The 14234-nt window shown below is 34.9% G+C and overlaps 2 protein-coding genes across 5 annotated transcripts; one reads left to right on the top strand and one right to left on the bottom strand.

Moving 5' to 3' along the window:
* The first annotated feature begins 1732 nt into the window (after positions 1 to 1732).
* On the top strand, positions 1733 to 4460 carry LOC107474965 (uncharacterized). The gene is made up of 3 exons (XM_016094605.3): positions 1733 to 2562; positions 2820 to 3497; positions 4226 to 4460. The coding sequence occupies exons 1-3, from the start codon at positions 1933 to 1935 to the stop codon at positions 4295 to 4297; spliced, it is 1380 nt and encodes a 459-aa protein (XP_015950091.1). The 5' UTR covers positions 1733 to 1932; the 3' UTR covers positions 4298 to 4460.
* A 1179-nt stretch (positions 4461 to 5639) lies between these two features.
* LOC107474966 (pentatricopeptide repeat-containing protein At1g62670, mitochondrial-like) lies at positions 5640 to 9179 on the bottom strand. 4 transcript variants are annotated; one of them, XR_001589411.3, is made up of 3 exons: positions 7117 to 9179; positions 6584 to 6725; positions 5640 to 6276 (listed from the first exon to the last, which is right to left on the bottom strand). XR_001589411.3 is itself a non-coding variant. In XM_016094606.3 (3 exons), the coding sequence occupies exons 1-2, from the start codon at positions 8779 to 8781 to the stop codon at positions 6639 to 6641; spliced, it is 1752 nt and encodes a 583-aa protein (XP_015950092.1). In that variant the 5' UTR covers positions 8782 to 9179; the 3' UTR covers positions 5640 to 6276; positions 6608 to 6638. The 4 variants fall into 4 exon arrangements, 3 of the variants coding, with proteins under 3 accessions (XP_015950092.1, XP_020991293.1, XP_015950094.1); XM_016094606.3 differs by having other exon boundaries at positions 6608 to 6725; XM_021135634.2 differs by having other exon boundaries at positions 6629 to 6725.
* Positions 9180 to 14234: the final 5055 nt, after the last annotated feature.

The following is a 14234-nucleotide window of genomic DNA, read 5'->3' as shown; positions in this document are numbered from 1 at the left end:
CTCCGTTTGCTCTTCTATTGCAAGTAATTTCCCCAATACCTGTGGATACAAATTTTGTTGTCATCCTAATAGGAGTAAAGTAATTTATAATTTTACTATTAGATTTGGAAAAACTACCAAAAGTATCCATGAAGTTTACGAACGCCGATAAAAATACCCATAAATTAAGGAAATTAACAATGTACCCATGAAAGATGAATGTCGTATGACAAAAGTATCCAAACCCTAATTTTTTGTTGATTTTTTTAATAAAATTCCCAAACTATCCCCACCCTCAACCTCAACTCACTTTTTTAATCTTCTATAACTCAACATGCACCTTTAAAACTTGTCATGGAGTCCAAAACTACTCCTATAACAGATAAAATAAACCTTTTATGGTAAAAATTTTGGATAATAACGCAACAGAGGATTGCAGCACCGAAATTAACAAAAGAATCAATCAATACCGATGAAGAATCAGAAAAAGAATCATAAAGGAACAATTTTAATCGTTTCATTTGTTTTTTCTTTTTTTTTTCTTAATTTGAGTGCTTTCTTTGTGTGAAAGGATTGGTGAAAAAAATGGAAAAGAGCTCATCATACTAAATTTATTTGCTAGGAATCGATCGGAGTCCTCTACCACCACCACCACCATTGATTTTGGCCTGGTCTATTATAGGAGTAGTTTTGGACTCCATGACAAAGGTTTTAAAGGTATAAATTGGGTTATGGAAGGTTGAAAAAGTGAGTTGAGGTTGAGAGTGAGGGTAGTTTAAAAATTTTATTAAAAAATTAATAAAAAAATTAGGATTTGAATACTTTTGTCATAGGAAACCCATCTTCTATGGGTACATCATTAATTTCCTTAATTTATGAGTACTTTTATCAGCGTTTGTAAATTTCATGGGTACTTTTGGTAGTTTTTCCTCTTTAGACCATTAACTAATAAAAAGCATAAAAAGGTTTTTATTTTGGCAGAAACTCACCTGCAGTCGAGTGTAGGTGAAGTTGCTTCTGGACGACTGACACGTGTTATTATATGGTTTAAAAAAAATCGATTTATTTTATACAAATGGTTTATTTAAAAAATCGGTTTGAATTGGACCAAACAGTTACTTTTATTCCCTTCTTCTTCGTTTCACACGTAAACATCATTATCTTCCAATCCTTCTTCTTCGTTTCACAGGTAAACATCATTATCTTCCAATCCTTTTTCATAACTAATATCAAAACTTTCAATTAGGTATGTTCCTCTTGTTTATAGATGATATCATTTATGCAATTCCTATAAAAAAATGTGAATTTTGTTTCTTTTTTAGAATACTAAATTTTACTTTTTCAAACAATGTGTATACATATATTTGACGAAAATTAAATAAATAAAAGTTTCAGATAAATTTAAAGAAAAATTGGTCAATAAGAATAGAGAAGAAGAACGTACCAAATTCATCTGTTAGGAATTTAGGAATAATACACAGAAAGAATTGAAATTATTTTAAAAGTAGTTATTTGATCTATTCAAACCGATATTAGTTCTGAAAAAGGATTGGAAGATAATGATGTTTACGTGTGAAACGAAGAAGAATGGAATAAAAGTAACTGTTTGGTCCAATTTTTTAAATAAACCATCTGTATAAAATAAATCGGTTTTTTTTAAACCATATAGTAACACGTGTCAGTCATCCAGAAGCAACTTCACCTGCAGTCGACTGCAGCCGAGTTTCCACCTTTTGTTTTTGTTTTCTTTTTGGTCGGACAGAAAGCTAAAAAAAAAAAGTGAAATATGTCCAGTCGCCAGTGCACTTGTTAGCTTCCTCACGAAGGAGTCTCCTTCTTTTACTTCTCTAACCATTTCTCTTCTATCCAACTTCGAACAGCATAGCATTCTAGAAATCAAAGAGGCAAATCATAACACCTACAAAATCATCAAACCCTGCGTTTCTTTTCGTAATGGCTTCCAAGGAAGACCAAACGTTCACCTTGAGACTTTTGGTAGACAGAGAGAAAAATCGTGTAGTTGTGGCTGAAGCAACCAGAGACTTCGTGGACACATTTTTCAGCTTCCTCACTATTCCACTCGGAACTATCATTCGACTCGTTTCGGAAAACAACCACCATGATCAACAACCAGAGCTTGGCTGCATCAACAATCTGTACCGTAGCGTGGAGAATTCAAGTGACGAGGTTTTCTGGAACCCGATTTGCAAGCAAATGCTGCTTCGACCGCGAAACCCTCACGAAAGCCTTTGCAAGAAACTGAAGCTGAATGTGGATGACACTGAGCCTACAAGGTGCTTCATGTGCAGTATCAAATGTAAGAGTGATAATTATTTCTTGTTAAGTACTTTTGCAGGTGCTAGTTGCCCTTCGTGTGGGAAACTGATGGACAGAGAATTGAAGCTTCTGGAAGATTCTGGTGAAGTTGGTGTTTTTCTTAAAGGGGAAGCCATGTACATGGTTTTTGATGATTTAAAAGTGCTCCAAAATTTTCCTGGAAACTTGATGAAGGAACTTGTCAAGCTTGGCTACACGGATTTTAAAAATCTCAGCGAGATGACCAAAGTTGTTAGCCTCAAGGGGGTAAAATTTCTTTTCATTCACCTTACGCTGTGTGTTTATAATTGCATACGTGTTAATTTAGCATTAAAATCTTGTTAGTCGGAATTCTTGGTAATAGGACATAGATGCTACTGGTTCAATGAACACCATTGAAGTGGCAAAGTTGTGGTGGAATATCCATAATGAAGTGAAGGATTTTCAGGAATCAAGCTCTTCTTACTTTTAATGATGAATTACATTATCATTTTACATTTTTTTTTTCAATTATTTTGTTTTAGATGTTGGAGTTAATGAAGCGAGCATTAACCTCCAATTCTCCCCTCAGTGATGTGTTCTTGGCAAGAGAAGAATCTAAGCCTCTGTACACCTTCTCACCAAAAGTTGGTGGAAAGCCCACACAAATTAAGAGGATTAAGATATTTGCGAGAAAATCATTGAAAAAAATAGTGTATGCTGAAGCTGAGGAGGATTTTGTTGATTTTCTATTCAGCTTCCTCACAACACCAATTGGATCCACTATGAAGCTTTTGGATGGAAATGCTTCTCTGGGATGCATCAACAACTTGTACAAAAGTGTGAAGAACGTCAGTAGCTTATGGTTCATGGGAAATTCAAATGATCTCTTGCTTGATCCGCAAGTGGCACCAAGATTCGGTTTAAGGACTGGGCTACAACTGTTTTCTGAGCAACAGGATCCTATTTACTATTATGGCAGCAATGATGCGATCTCAAGGAACCCTAGTCTAGTAAAAGATGCTTGTTACATGAAGCTATTCGAGCCGAGATTCTCTGATGGCTTTAAACTCGGATTTGTGAAGAGGCCATCACTGTTTGTTGTGTGGGATGATCTGCATGTGACACCAATGGCTAATGCTTCCAGCATTTCATTGTTACAAAATATAAATGCTCCATTGGATGATTTGGAGGAACATGTGATCAGCATTGGGAAGGCAGAGGTAACAATCCACTTCTAATTTTACATTGAAAAATTCTTAGCTGCTTTAAAGCAAGATAACAATTGGAGTCATTGTCAAACTAAATAACAGAGAATAAGGGGATTTTATTATTAATATCCTCCAATATGTTCCTCAATATAACTTGAGATTTTGTAACACTCTCTATAATAATGCACTCATTATAACACAAGTGATACTCACCCTAACACATTACACATTGCTTCTGCTTCTCATGTCTTATTCTTGGTGTATGTTGAAGGATGAGAACTTGGCTGTTTATAATATTTCAAGAGGAGCAATTGATGATTACATATATAATTACATTCAAACATTATCAATGTTATTTAATCCACCAGCTGCTATAGAGACACTAGGACATCTATTTTCATAACGGTAATGTCTCATGATGCAAAGTGGTGATTATTAAATAGGTTCTAGCACACCTTTTTTTTCCCCTTAGGTTGTGTTTGGTTTGATGGTAAGAATGAGGAATAAATTTCTATAGATAAGCTCTATGTATAATTTTGGACATGAAGATCCTTGAAATTTCACCATCTCCCACCCGCACTTTTACTGCCTAAAAACTAAAAGCACCTACAAATTTCCGTTATATTTTATGCTTTATAAATCTTGAATTGATGATTACTTTTGATATAACTATTGGTTGGAATCTTAGAATTAGTAACAATAGTAACATCCTTGTCCTTCATTATATTTACATGTTTCAGGCAATAAACCTGTTAGGGGCTTCTTTGACATCCAAAGCTGCTTTGACAGAAGGTCTATTCTCTACTTCCTGAAAAAGCCAAAAGAAGAACTTGGATCACTTGTAAGATTATTTGGGTTGTGATTTCTGTTTAGTTATATTTGAGTGAATTTGTATGATGTGATTGTGGTTGTGGTTTTATGTTCTTATTGGTAGTATTTTTGTAATAATTCTAAGGCTGGCTATTGTTTAGAAATTAATTAAATTTTGGAGGCAGTATATAATAAAATTACAAAATTTCAATGGGGGTAAGACCATCTGACAAGATGAGTCAAAATATTATGAGTTCTGTGTAATATTTTTTTAAGATTTATAATTTTTTGAGCTTAGTCTTGAAATTTTAATATTAAACAATATTGAATACATTGAACGTGAATCTTTAGCAGAAAAGCAACTACTTACTAGAAAATCTTCTCCTTGAAGCCAACATTTGGGGACATTTCTGTGAGCTTATTTAAGTCTTTGTAGCCAAGTTGGAAGAATTCATTTGCACAGTTTTTAGAACTTTGGAGCACTTGATTTTTATATTAGAACTAGCTACCAAGTATGTTACCTTTTGAGTGAGGTTTGTCTGGTAATCTGATTTTGATGCTTCCTTGTTCAATTTTGGAAGTGATGATGTGTTTGGTTACAGTGCAAGTGCTATTAGCACAACATAACACGGTCTTGATGCTGAATATTGTTCATAACTATAGTGGTTTAGCAGAAGAGTTGTAAATTGTAATAGCTAGGATGACATCTCTTTTGTATATTCATTATTTCTCACTTTGAGAAACACATTGTATTCTATAATGGTGATGAAATAACGAGTTATAGGGAGTAATGTTCCCATGCAACATGAAGAATTACCTCTATCTCTATAGACTCTTTTCTATATCTTGCCATCTTGATTTGGGCAACCCTACCATGTCAAAGCTATTTTACACTACAGTCAGTTAATTTAAAGCTTTGAATGACACTTCCAATAATGACTTGAGAATTGATAATAATGGCTAATGTGGTAGTGACCTATAAAATGATTTTGAAAACTTTATCAACTTCATGTATAGCAAAATTGCAAAAACAAGTGTTTTATTTCGGTGATAAAGTGCTTTTCAAGTTTTCATGTCCATTTTCTTGCATAGAAAACTACCGCGTGATCATTCAACTTCACAAGCAAGTAATGAATATATTTACACGTGTCACATCATTGCTGTTTTGGTGTTTAGAATTATATAAAAGGACACTCCAATACACAAGTATTTCGCGTTACAATAATGTTTGAGATAATAAAAAATCAGCCTTAAGTTACAGAATTAACAAGTAACCTTAGATATTGTTTCCTTAGCATTACTGAAATAACGCAAGATTTAGGAAAAAATTGTACCCAAAAAATATAATATACACATAACCTGAAAATTACATCAGTAGCCGTTTTCACAGTTTCAGTCTATGAGCTTAAAGTTACATAGAGACAGAGCAAAAAAGAGTATAGTCTAAAAATAACATTTATATGCTTATTTTAACCCCCTTTAAACTTGCTTCAGGTTAGGGAAAATGCTCTGGAAAGAAACAAATAATAGTTGAAGATTTTGGCCAGCATTCAGAGGTTAGTCCCTTGTATGCTAAGTTATGCTTTTAGGGGCAGTTCTTTATGAGTATAATCGACCCTTGATTGCCATCTATTTTTTCGATCTAAAACGGGGCCTAAAGCCCAGGAAAAAGAAAAACAGTAAACAAGAGTGGTTTTGCACAACTCCACTCCACGCTCATCAGCTTCCACCAAGAGAACCACTATAGCTGGGACTTCTTCGAACAGCATGACCCCTTTCTCCATTCCTTGCCCATATTTGGCCAGAGCATCGGCACATTGATTCGCCTCTCTGAAGATGTGCCAAACACCACCTTCTGCGGTTTTGTCAGCAGCTCCTTGATCGACCTCACCAGAAAAGCTCTAACATGAGTCTCAACCGTGGCACTCCGAAGGAGATTATCTATGACTTAACCATTCCCTCTCAATATTTTGCATTATATCTACAAAATATGCAAAATCAGAAAAGGCATGATTAATAAAATAAACAAAATTAAACACAGTAAGTAATAATTAAAAAGTAAAGAAAACACGAAGGCATAGCTTGGGCACCCCCAAGAAGAAAAATATGATTTAAGATCGAGTTTGTTCAATGTAACAAAAGCCATGAGCATAGCACAATTCTGTATCATCTATACCAATTGTAGAAAATAAGATTAAAGATTTCCGGCTATCCTCGATATGTCAAAGGAAAATAATATCAAGAAACAATAAAACTTAAGAAATAAACAACTTCCAACATCAAATTACCAAAGAATCCTTATCTTTATCAACCTAAGGATATGGAAATACGACATAATACACATCACTCGACACTCGTCGTCTGGTTGGAAGAGCGAGATTCCCATTCAAGAATCTGTCCCACCTCACGGGGAGTCATAAACTTGGAATCCTAAATAAAAAGAAAACCAAAAATATAGTTAGGAGGAGTACTCGAATTATAAATACAGTAAGAGGAGAAAAAAAAAGATGGAAAGCTTATATTTGTAGATTGGAGAAACAAATCAGACAGTATGTATCAATCTAGTACATCCCTAAACCAACTATCACCTATACAGATTATCTTCATATCAATAAAACTCATCTTTTATGTATATATATGTCATGTGAATTAACCGAATGCAGCATCACGATGTCAAACTAAATCCAGATAGTCACACACACGCACATCAACACACATATAAGAGATAACCAAAGCATATCAGAAGCAGTGACTATGATGTATTCTACGTCATTTCTTACTCTAACACTAACTAGAGTGACGCTTGAATAATTTATCTCACCTCATTACTACTGCCCATTAGTAGACCTTTACTGATCATTTCACGAAGAAGCTTTACTGCTTGCTCATTCTTATTTCTAACAAGATGGGCTCGAATAATTGTTTCATAAGTTGCAGCATTTGGAAGGCAACCATTTTCTTTCATTTTTGAAAATAACACCATTGCTTCACCAATCAAGCCCTCTTTAGAAAGCCCACGTATCATAGTATTGTAGGTCACAACATCTAGACAATAATTGTTGACCAAGAGCAGCTGGAAAAACTTTCTTGCAGTCCTTACTCTTCCACATTTGCACAAACCATTCAAAAGAATAGTGCACATGTACAAATCTGGACGATGCCCCTTGTCAACAATTTTCTGAAATAGTGCAATTGCTTCATCAAGATGTTGGATTTTGCATAAAGCATCTAGCAATATATTGTAAGTGATTAAATTAGGGGGTTGTCCACTTTCGTGCATTTCATCAAGAAGATTCTGTATGCATGATATTCTCCCTGATTTGCATAATCCATCAAGAAGGGTACTGTAAGTTATACTATCTGGACTTAAACTTTTGTGACGCATTTCTTTAAAGAGACTCATCGCTTGATCCACCATTTTGTTCTTGCAATATCCATGAATCATGATGTTATAACTGTAATCATCGTGTATCAAACCTGCTTTGTTCATGCAGTCAAATAACTTTGCTGCCTCATTCACTTTATTGATTAGAAAGTAACCAGCAATCAAAGAATTGTAAGTGACAACATTAGGCTTATGGCCACTTTCCAACAACATATCAAATATCTTTTGGGCTTCTCCAGCTCTTCTCTTTTTACATAAAGCATCAATTAATATACTGAAGGTATATATGTTTGGCTTGATGCTGCTTTTAACCATTTCACTCAACAATTGTGTAGCTTCTTCTAAGCGACTGGCACAGCAAAAACCGTGAATAAGGGAGCTGTAACTGACAACATTAGGAGATATTCCTAGTGCAATCATCTTGGGAAACAAGTTCTTAGCGTCAGTCACAAGCCCATCCTTACATAACCCATCAATAACAGCATTGTACATTACTACGCCGGGTTTAACAGGTTGCTTCTCTAGCTTTTGCAGTAATTCAATGGCTCCTCTTGTCTGCCCTATCTTACAAAGCCCATTGATTAAGGTCCCATAAGTGACCTCATCAAGCCGAAATCCCATAGCTCTTACCTTATCATGAAACTCTAATGCTTCCCTGACCTTCTTGTTTATACAGAAACCTTTCATTAGGGTATTCAAAGCAACCACATCCAATTGATGACCCAACTTGATAATCTTGGCCAATACAGAGAAAGCAGAATCCATGAGACCCAAATGGCAGAAACAATTTATCAAGATGCAGAGAGTAAAATATTCAGGAGTGATTCCCCTAAAATCCATTTGTGCAAAGAGCGAAACAGCAGTGGAGTATTGTTTGATCTTAACAAGAGACACTAAAATCTTGTTGAACTCAACCACAGGGGGCAAATGGCGCTTACCAAGAAGGGTGATAAAAGAAGCAACAGCATCATCCACATTGTTATTATTGTTATTGTTAGGAGGAATTGGGAAAGGGGAATGAGCATAAAGCCTGAAAGGAACAGAGTGAAACAAACGAAGAAGGAAGGTGGAATTGAGATAGGTGTACCTCGTGATCAACATCTTCTCCTCAAAACTTCAAATGGAATCCATACAGATTGGAACCTTGTGCTTGCTCCTATTTCGCCAAACGAAGGTTGAAGTTCCGTGAATGTAGCAAACAATATGTTGAGTGTTAGAACTTAGAACTCTTTTTGTGTTCCAACTTCCAATGGGGTTTTAATTTATGATTCCTTTATGAAAAGTATCAGATACATATTTTTACCCAATTTCCGTTGAAGAGCAGATGACCATTTTGACAGAAATTATTTTTGATGTGGATAAATAAGTGTTTTTTTTGTTGAATATTGTTATCTGGAGTATTTTATAGAAGCGTGGGGTTGTAGAAAAATTTTACATAATATGTATTTGTAGAGATTTTGTGTCGAATTTCAAAACAACTTTTATAAGTATTTTCAGTAGAGATTTGCAAGCATAGGGCAACATTAGGAATGGCAACGGGTCCCCATGAGGGTGGGGATATGTCCCTCACCTCCGCCCCTGCCTCCATTATCCGTCTCCGTTCTTATCCCGTTCCCGCAACGGGTAATGAGGATCTCGTATCTGTCAAGGATCTAAGTCTCTACAGATATCCGCAGATTTTTATAAAAAATAATAAAAATTAAAAAATTAAAATAATCTTCAATTATCGTTACAAACATAATTTTCATAATTTTTCAAGATTTAAATAGCAATAACCAACAAACACAAACATCTAAACATATTCATAAACTATCAAATATTTCATAAACAACCATATAAAAACCAAACAAAGTTCACCACATTGTAAAAACATATTTTCAATCCTCCTTTCATCCGGTAGTGATAGTAAATCCTGATTTACTTGAATCCTACATCGAAAAGAAAATAAATTAAAGTTAAAATCGTATAATAACTGAATAATAAGTCAATAATATTAAAAATATGGTATTGCATATAATTTAGTATTTTACTTACATCAATATTTTCTTCAATGTTATGAATTGTATAACACTCAAATACTTAACCAAAGATTCAAAATCAAAATAAAATAATAAGAATTCCAGAATAATTATAACAAATGCTTAACCAAATCACAGTAATTATAACAAAAAAAGTAAACAAAGATAATAAAGATAATAACAAATGCTTAATTATAATCATATAAATTATACCTAACCTAACTCAGTAATTATAACAAATGCTTAACAAAATCACAATCATAAACACAAAAAATTTTAGAATAACATCATAAATATATAACATAACAATTCTTGAAAATTACAATAAATAATAAAAATTTCATAGCCAAAGAAACCAGAATCAACAACTCAGAAAAATAATCATATAAATTATACAATCAACAACTCATGAAAATTATAACAAATGCTTAATTATAATCATATAAATTATACTTAAAGCAAATCATGAAAAAACGGAGTTCTATGACTTACCCAATTACTCGATGGCGAAGAGGTGACAACCGGCAAAAGCGTGACGACCAGAGAAGAGGTGACGACCGGCAAAGACGCGAAGACAGTGAAGATGACGGACTCCCTGCTGCGGTGTGCATGATGTATCGTGACCTGACTGACCTCCACTCCACAGTGCGTGAGAGGTGGCGGTAACGGACCGAGGGGTGAGAGGTAGGGCCGTAGTGGTGAAGGACTGAGAGGGTTTTAAGAGAAATTGAGAGGGAAAAAGTGATCTTTGGTGAGGATGAGAGTAAGTAGTGTGTTACTTGAAAAAATAGTACGTAATTATATGTCTACAAGGCTGCGTTTGTTTTGTATATGTATTAAGACATAAACATTGAGGCATAGACACTTAAGACATAAACATAAAATATTTGTGTTTATGTATGCTGTTTGGATATGATAGACATGTTATTAGTATAATGTCTAATATTATGTTTGTTTACAAAGAACTGGACACTACCTAAATAAAAATGATCGTTTTGTCCTCTTAATTTAAATTAAAAATTAAATAATTAAAAGAAAAAAAGGCAAAAGCTATTCAGATTCCCACTTTTTTTCCAAATTGGTTCCCCCTGTACCCCTAAAAATCTCTCTTCTTCCTAGTTGGTGTTGTTGAGTTAAGAAATTAACTAAATTAATTAGTGATGACAAACATTATTTTTGGACAAAATAAATAATTAGTTTGAGTGCTAATAATTATATGTTGCTAATTATTTATAAAATGTTCCAGGCCAAAATTCAATTTTATAGCCCAAATGGAATGAAAAGTAAATAGCAAGAATGGTGGGCTGAAAACAAAAATAGAAGTCTAAAGAAAAACAAAGAAAGAAATTAGATGGTCAAAACTGGTTGCATTAATTAAACCCGATCCAAGCTCGATTGCCTATCTCATTCAAATCTCTCCATTTTGCTCTCACCCAAAAGCAACGTTCATCTGTTCCATCATGGTCAGAAATCAGAAGTGAGAGAGAGAGAACTTCTTCCCTACGCTACTCATAGAAGAAGAAAGAAAGAGAAGATTAGGCAAGAAAGGCTGAGGTCAAATCAACAAGTTCAGACCAAATCAAGCTTAGGTTAAAGGTAACTCATTTCCTTATACATGCATCACACTTTCTTCTCGTCATCTTCAACTCTCTGCCACTCCGTTTTGAGCTATATGGAAAAGAGGATTTCTGTTCTTCTGTGCTGTAAATCCATGGTCTCAAACATGTCTTGGGGACCAAGTTGGTTTTCAAGGGTTCAGATTCGGTTTACCGTTGGAAGATTTTTGTGGTTGCTGTTTTATGGCTTTTGGTCAAGATGGAGAAGTCAGAAGCAAAGTTTTTACTCTGAGGTTTAATGAGAAAAAGTGAGTTTGTGGGTTGGTGAAGCTCAAGGCTCAAGAAGTTGACCCAGGGAGAGCAACCAAGCAACATGCAAGGAGGTAAAAGAGGTTTGCTGTTCATTCAGAAACCAAGGAGAGAAAACCAGAGTTTGGTGAGTTGTGTTCTGTGAAGAGTTCCCTGTGAAGTTCATCTACTTGGATAATGCTCTCTATCAAAGAAGCATTCGGCCAACACTGAAGAACTAAATTAGAGGCTTGCAAAGCTAGTTTATCACATAGCAAAGAGGCTGTTGATGAAGTCAATCTCCTTCACGTTTTACAGATTGTGATGTACTTTTCTATGTTTATCTTTCTATAATTTCTTGTGAGAAAAGGCATAGTGAGAAAGCTCAAGTAAAAGCCATGAGTGGAAAAAGGCTGAGTGATACACTTGAGAGAAAAGCCTAGAGTTATTTTCTGATTTCTTTAGGTATGTCAATGTCTTGTATCTTGTACCTGTGAGGTATCCCTTTCTTAGTTGGGTTAGCATTAAGAGTGAATAGTTAGGTATTAGCATAGCCAATGTCAAGTTAGGTTAGAACTTGAGTATAAAAGGATTGTGTCAATCATGTGAAATTGGTGTATGTAATACTTTTAACTATAGTGGAAATTCCTCCATTGTTGTAGAGGAGACTGGACGTAGGTTGCATAGCACAAGGCAACCGAACCAGGATACATGCTGGTGTTAGCTTTTCTCTTCTCTGCAGTATCCTATTTTCTGATATTCATGAGACAAAAATAAATTGTCTCATAAATTTCCGCTACTGAGTACAAACAGAATCAAAATTGAAAGTTTGTTTTAAAAGGGTCATAACATCAACCAAAAAGGAAGGCATAGATTCAACTCCCCTTCTCTAAGCCTACCACAACCTTCAATTGGTATCAAGAGCTAGGGTCTCAAGAATCAAGCTTAACCGCTTGGAGCAAAGATCCAATGGCAAACAACTTGGGCACAACCACAGTCGCCTACACTCTCATTGAAGGCCAATCAAACAACTGGCCACCTTTCTTCAACGGGAAGAACTATGCCTACTGGAAATAAAGGATAAAGATCTTCATCCAATCCATTGACTACAACATATGGAAGATTGTTGTGAGCGGTCCCAAGATCCCAACAAAAACAAGTGCTGATGGAGTGGTGACTCCAAAAGAAGAAGCTGAATGGAATGAAGATGATAAGAAAAAGATGGAGCTGAATGCTAAAGCAATCAACCTTCTTCACTGTGCTATTAGCTTTGAAGAGTACCGAAAGGTGTTTAGATGCAAGACAACCAAAGAAATCTAGGAAAAACTCCAGGTTACACATGAAGGCACTAAACAAGTCAAAGAAACGAGGATTGATATGCTGCGAAAAGAGTACGAGATGTTTAACATGAAGGATGGAGAAAGCATTGATGAAGTGTTTGAGAGATTCTCAATCATAATCAACAATCTTGATGCTATGGGTACAAACTATGCAGAACAAACCTTAGTGAGAAAACTCCTTAGAAGCCTCACAAAAGAATGGAAAACCACTGCCACTGTGCTAACTGAGAGCAACAACCTAAGTCCCATAACCTATGATGAGCTGAGAGGAAAATTCCTTTCCTATGAAACCATACATACAAACCCAGACTCAAAGAAAAAGGGAATAGCCCTCAAGTCAAAAGTAGAACCAAAAGAGAGTGAGTCTAGTGATGGTATTTCAAATGATAGACTATTGTTTTTTGCTAGGAGATTTAGAAGGATGATGAAGAACAAGGGCAAATACAAGGGTTCAAGCTCAAAGGAACACAAGATGGACTTAAGCAAGGTGATGTGTCATCATTGCAAGGAGGCTGGCTGGACACTTCAAGCTAAACTGTCTAAAACTCAAAAAGGAGGACAAAGGAAAGAAAGAAAGGAAAAGAGTGCTCATGGCAGCTTGGGAGGATCTCGAGAACGACTCTAATGAAGAAGAATCTGATGGTGAAGACAAAGACTGTTTTATGGCTGGAAACAACAATCTTGATGAGGTAAATTACTATGATTTGACCATAGATGATTTACATGCTATTATTGATGATCTCACTTTAAATACATCAAAGTTGCTAGATAAATACAATGAATGCAAATCTGAAAGAGATGTGTTAAGAGCTGAAAATAATTTTTTAAAAGAAAAAGTGAAGGAAATTGAATGTGATTTGGATATTATTGAAGGAAACATATTTTTAAAATCTGAACTTGAAAAATTAAAAGGAAAGCACATTGTGGATCCTTCTCATGAGCTAATTGCTGAAAATAAAAGATTAAATGATATGATTAAAAGGCTGAATGGTGACTTAGCAAAATTTGCTTAAAGTTCTAGCAACTTGGACAAATTACTCGCAAGTCAAAGACTATTATTTGAAAAATCTGGTTTAGGTTATACAGCCAAGGAAGATGCAGTTTTTAATGATTCCTCTATAAAATTTGTGGCTTCTTCATCGAATGTTAAATCCACACCAATCAAATCTGGTATGGATATGTTCCAATATTTGAAGAAAAATTTGATGAAGTATACACAAGTGAAACTGAACCTTCACCAAGAACCGAACCTAGTTCAAATAAGCCAGGTTTGGCATTCAACTCGAAAAATGAGGTAGCTTTCAAGAAACTACCTTTTTACAACAAAATCTCATTTTCAAAAAATCCAAAGG

Source organism: Arachis duranensis, chromosome 2, assembly GCF_000817695.3.
Source record: "Arachis duranensis cultivar V14167 chromosome 2, aradu.V14167.gnm2.J7QH, whole genome shotgun sequence".
In the NCBI taxonomy this organism is placed as follows: Eukaryota; Viridiplantae; Streptophyta; class Magnoliopsida; order Fabales; family Fabaceae; genus Arachis; species Arachis duranensis.
The sequence above is the reverse complement of the archived record's forward strand: the minus strand, read 5'-3'. Positions and strand labels throughout refer to the sequence as shown.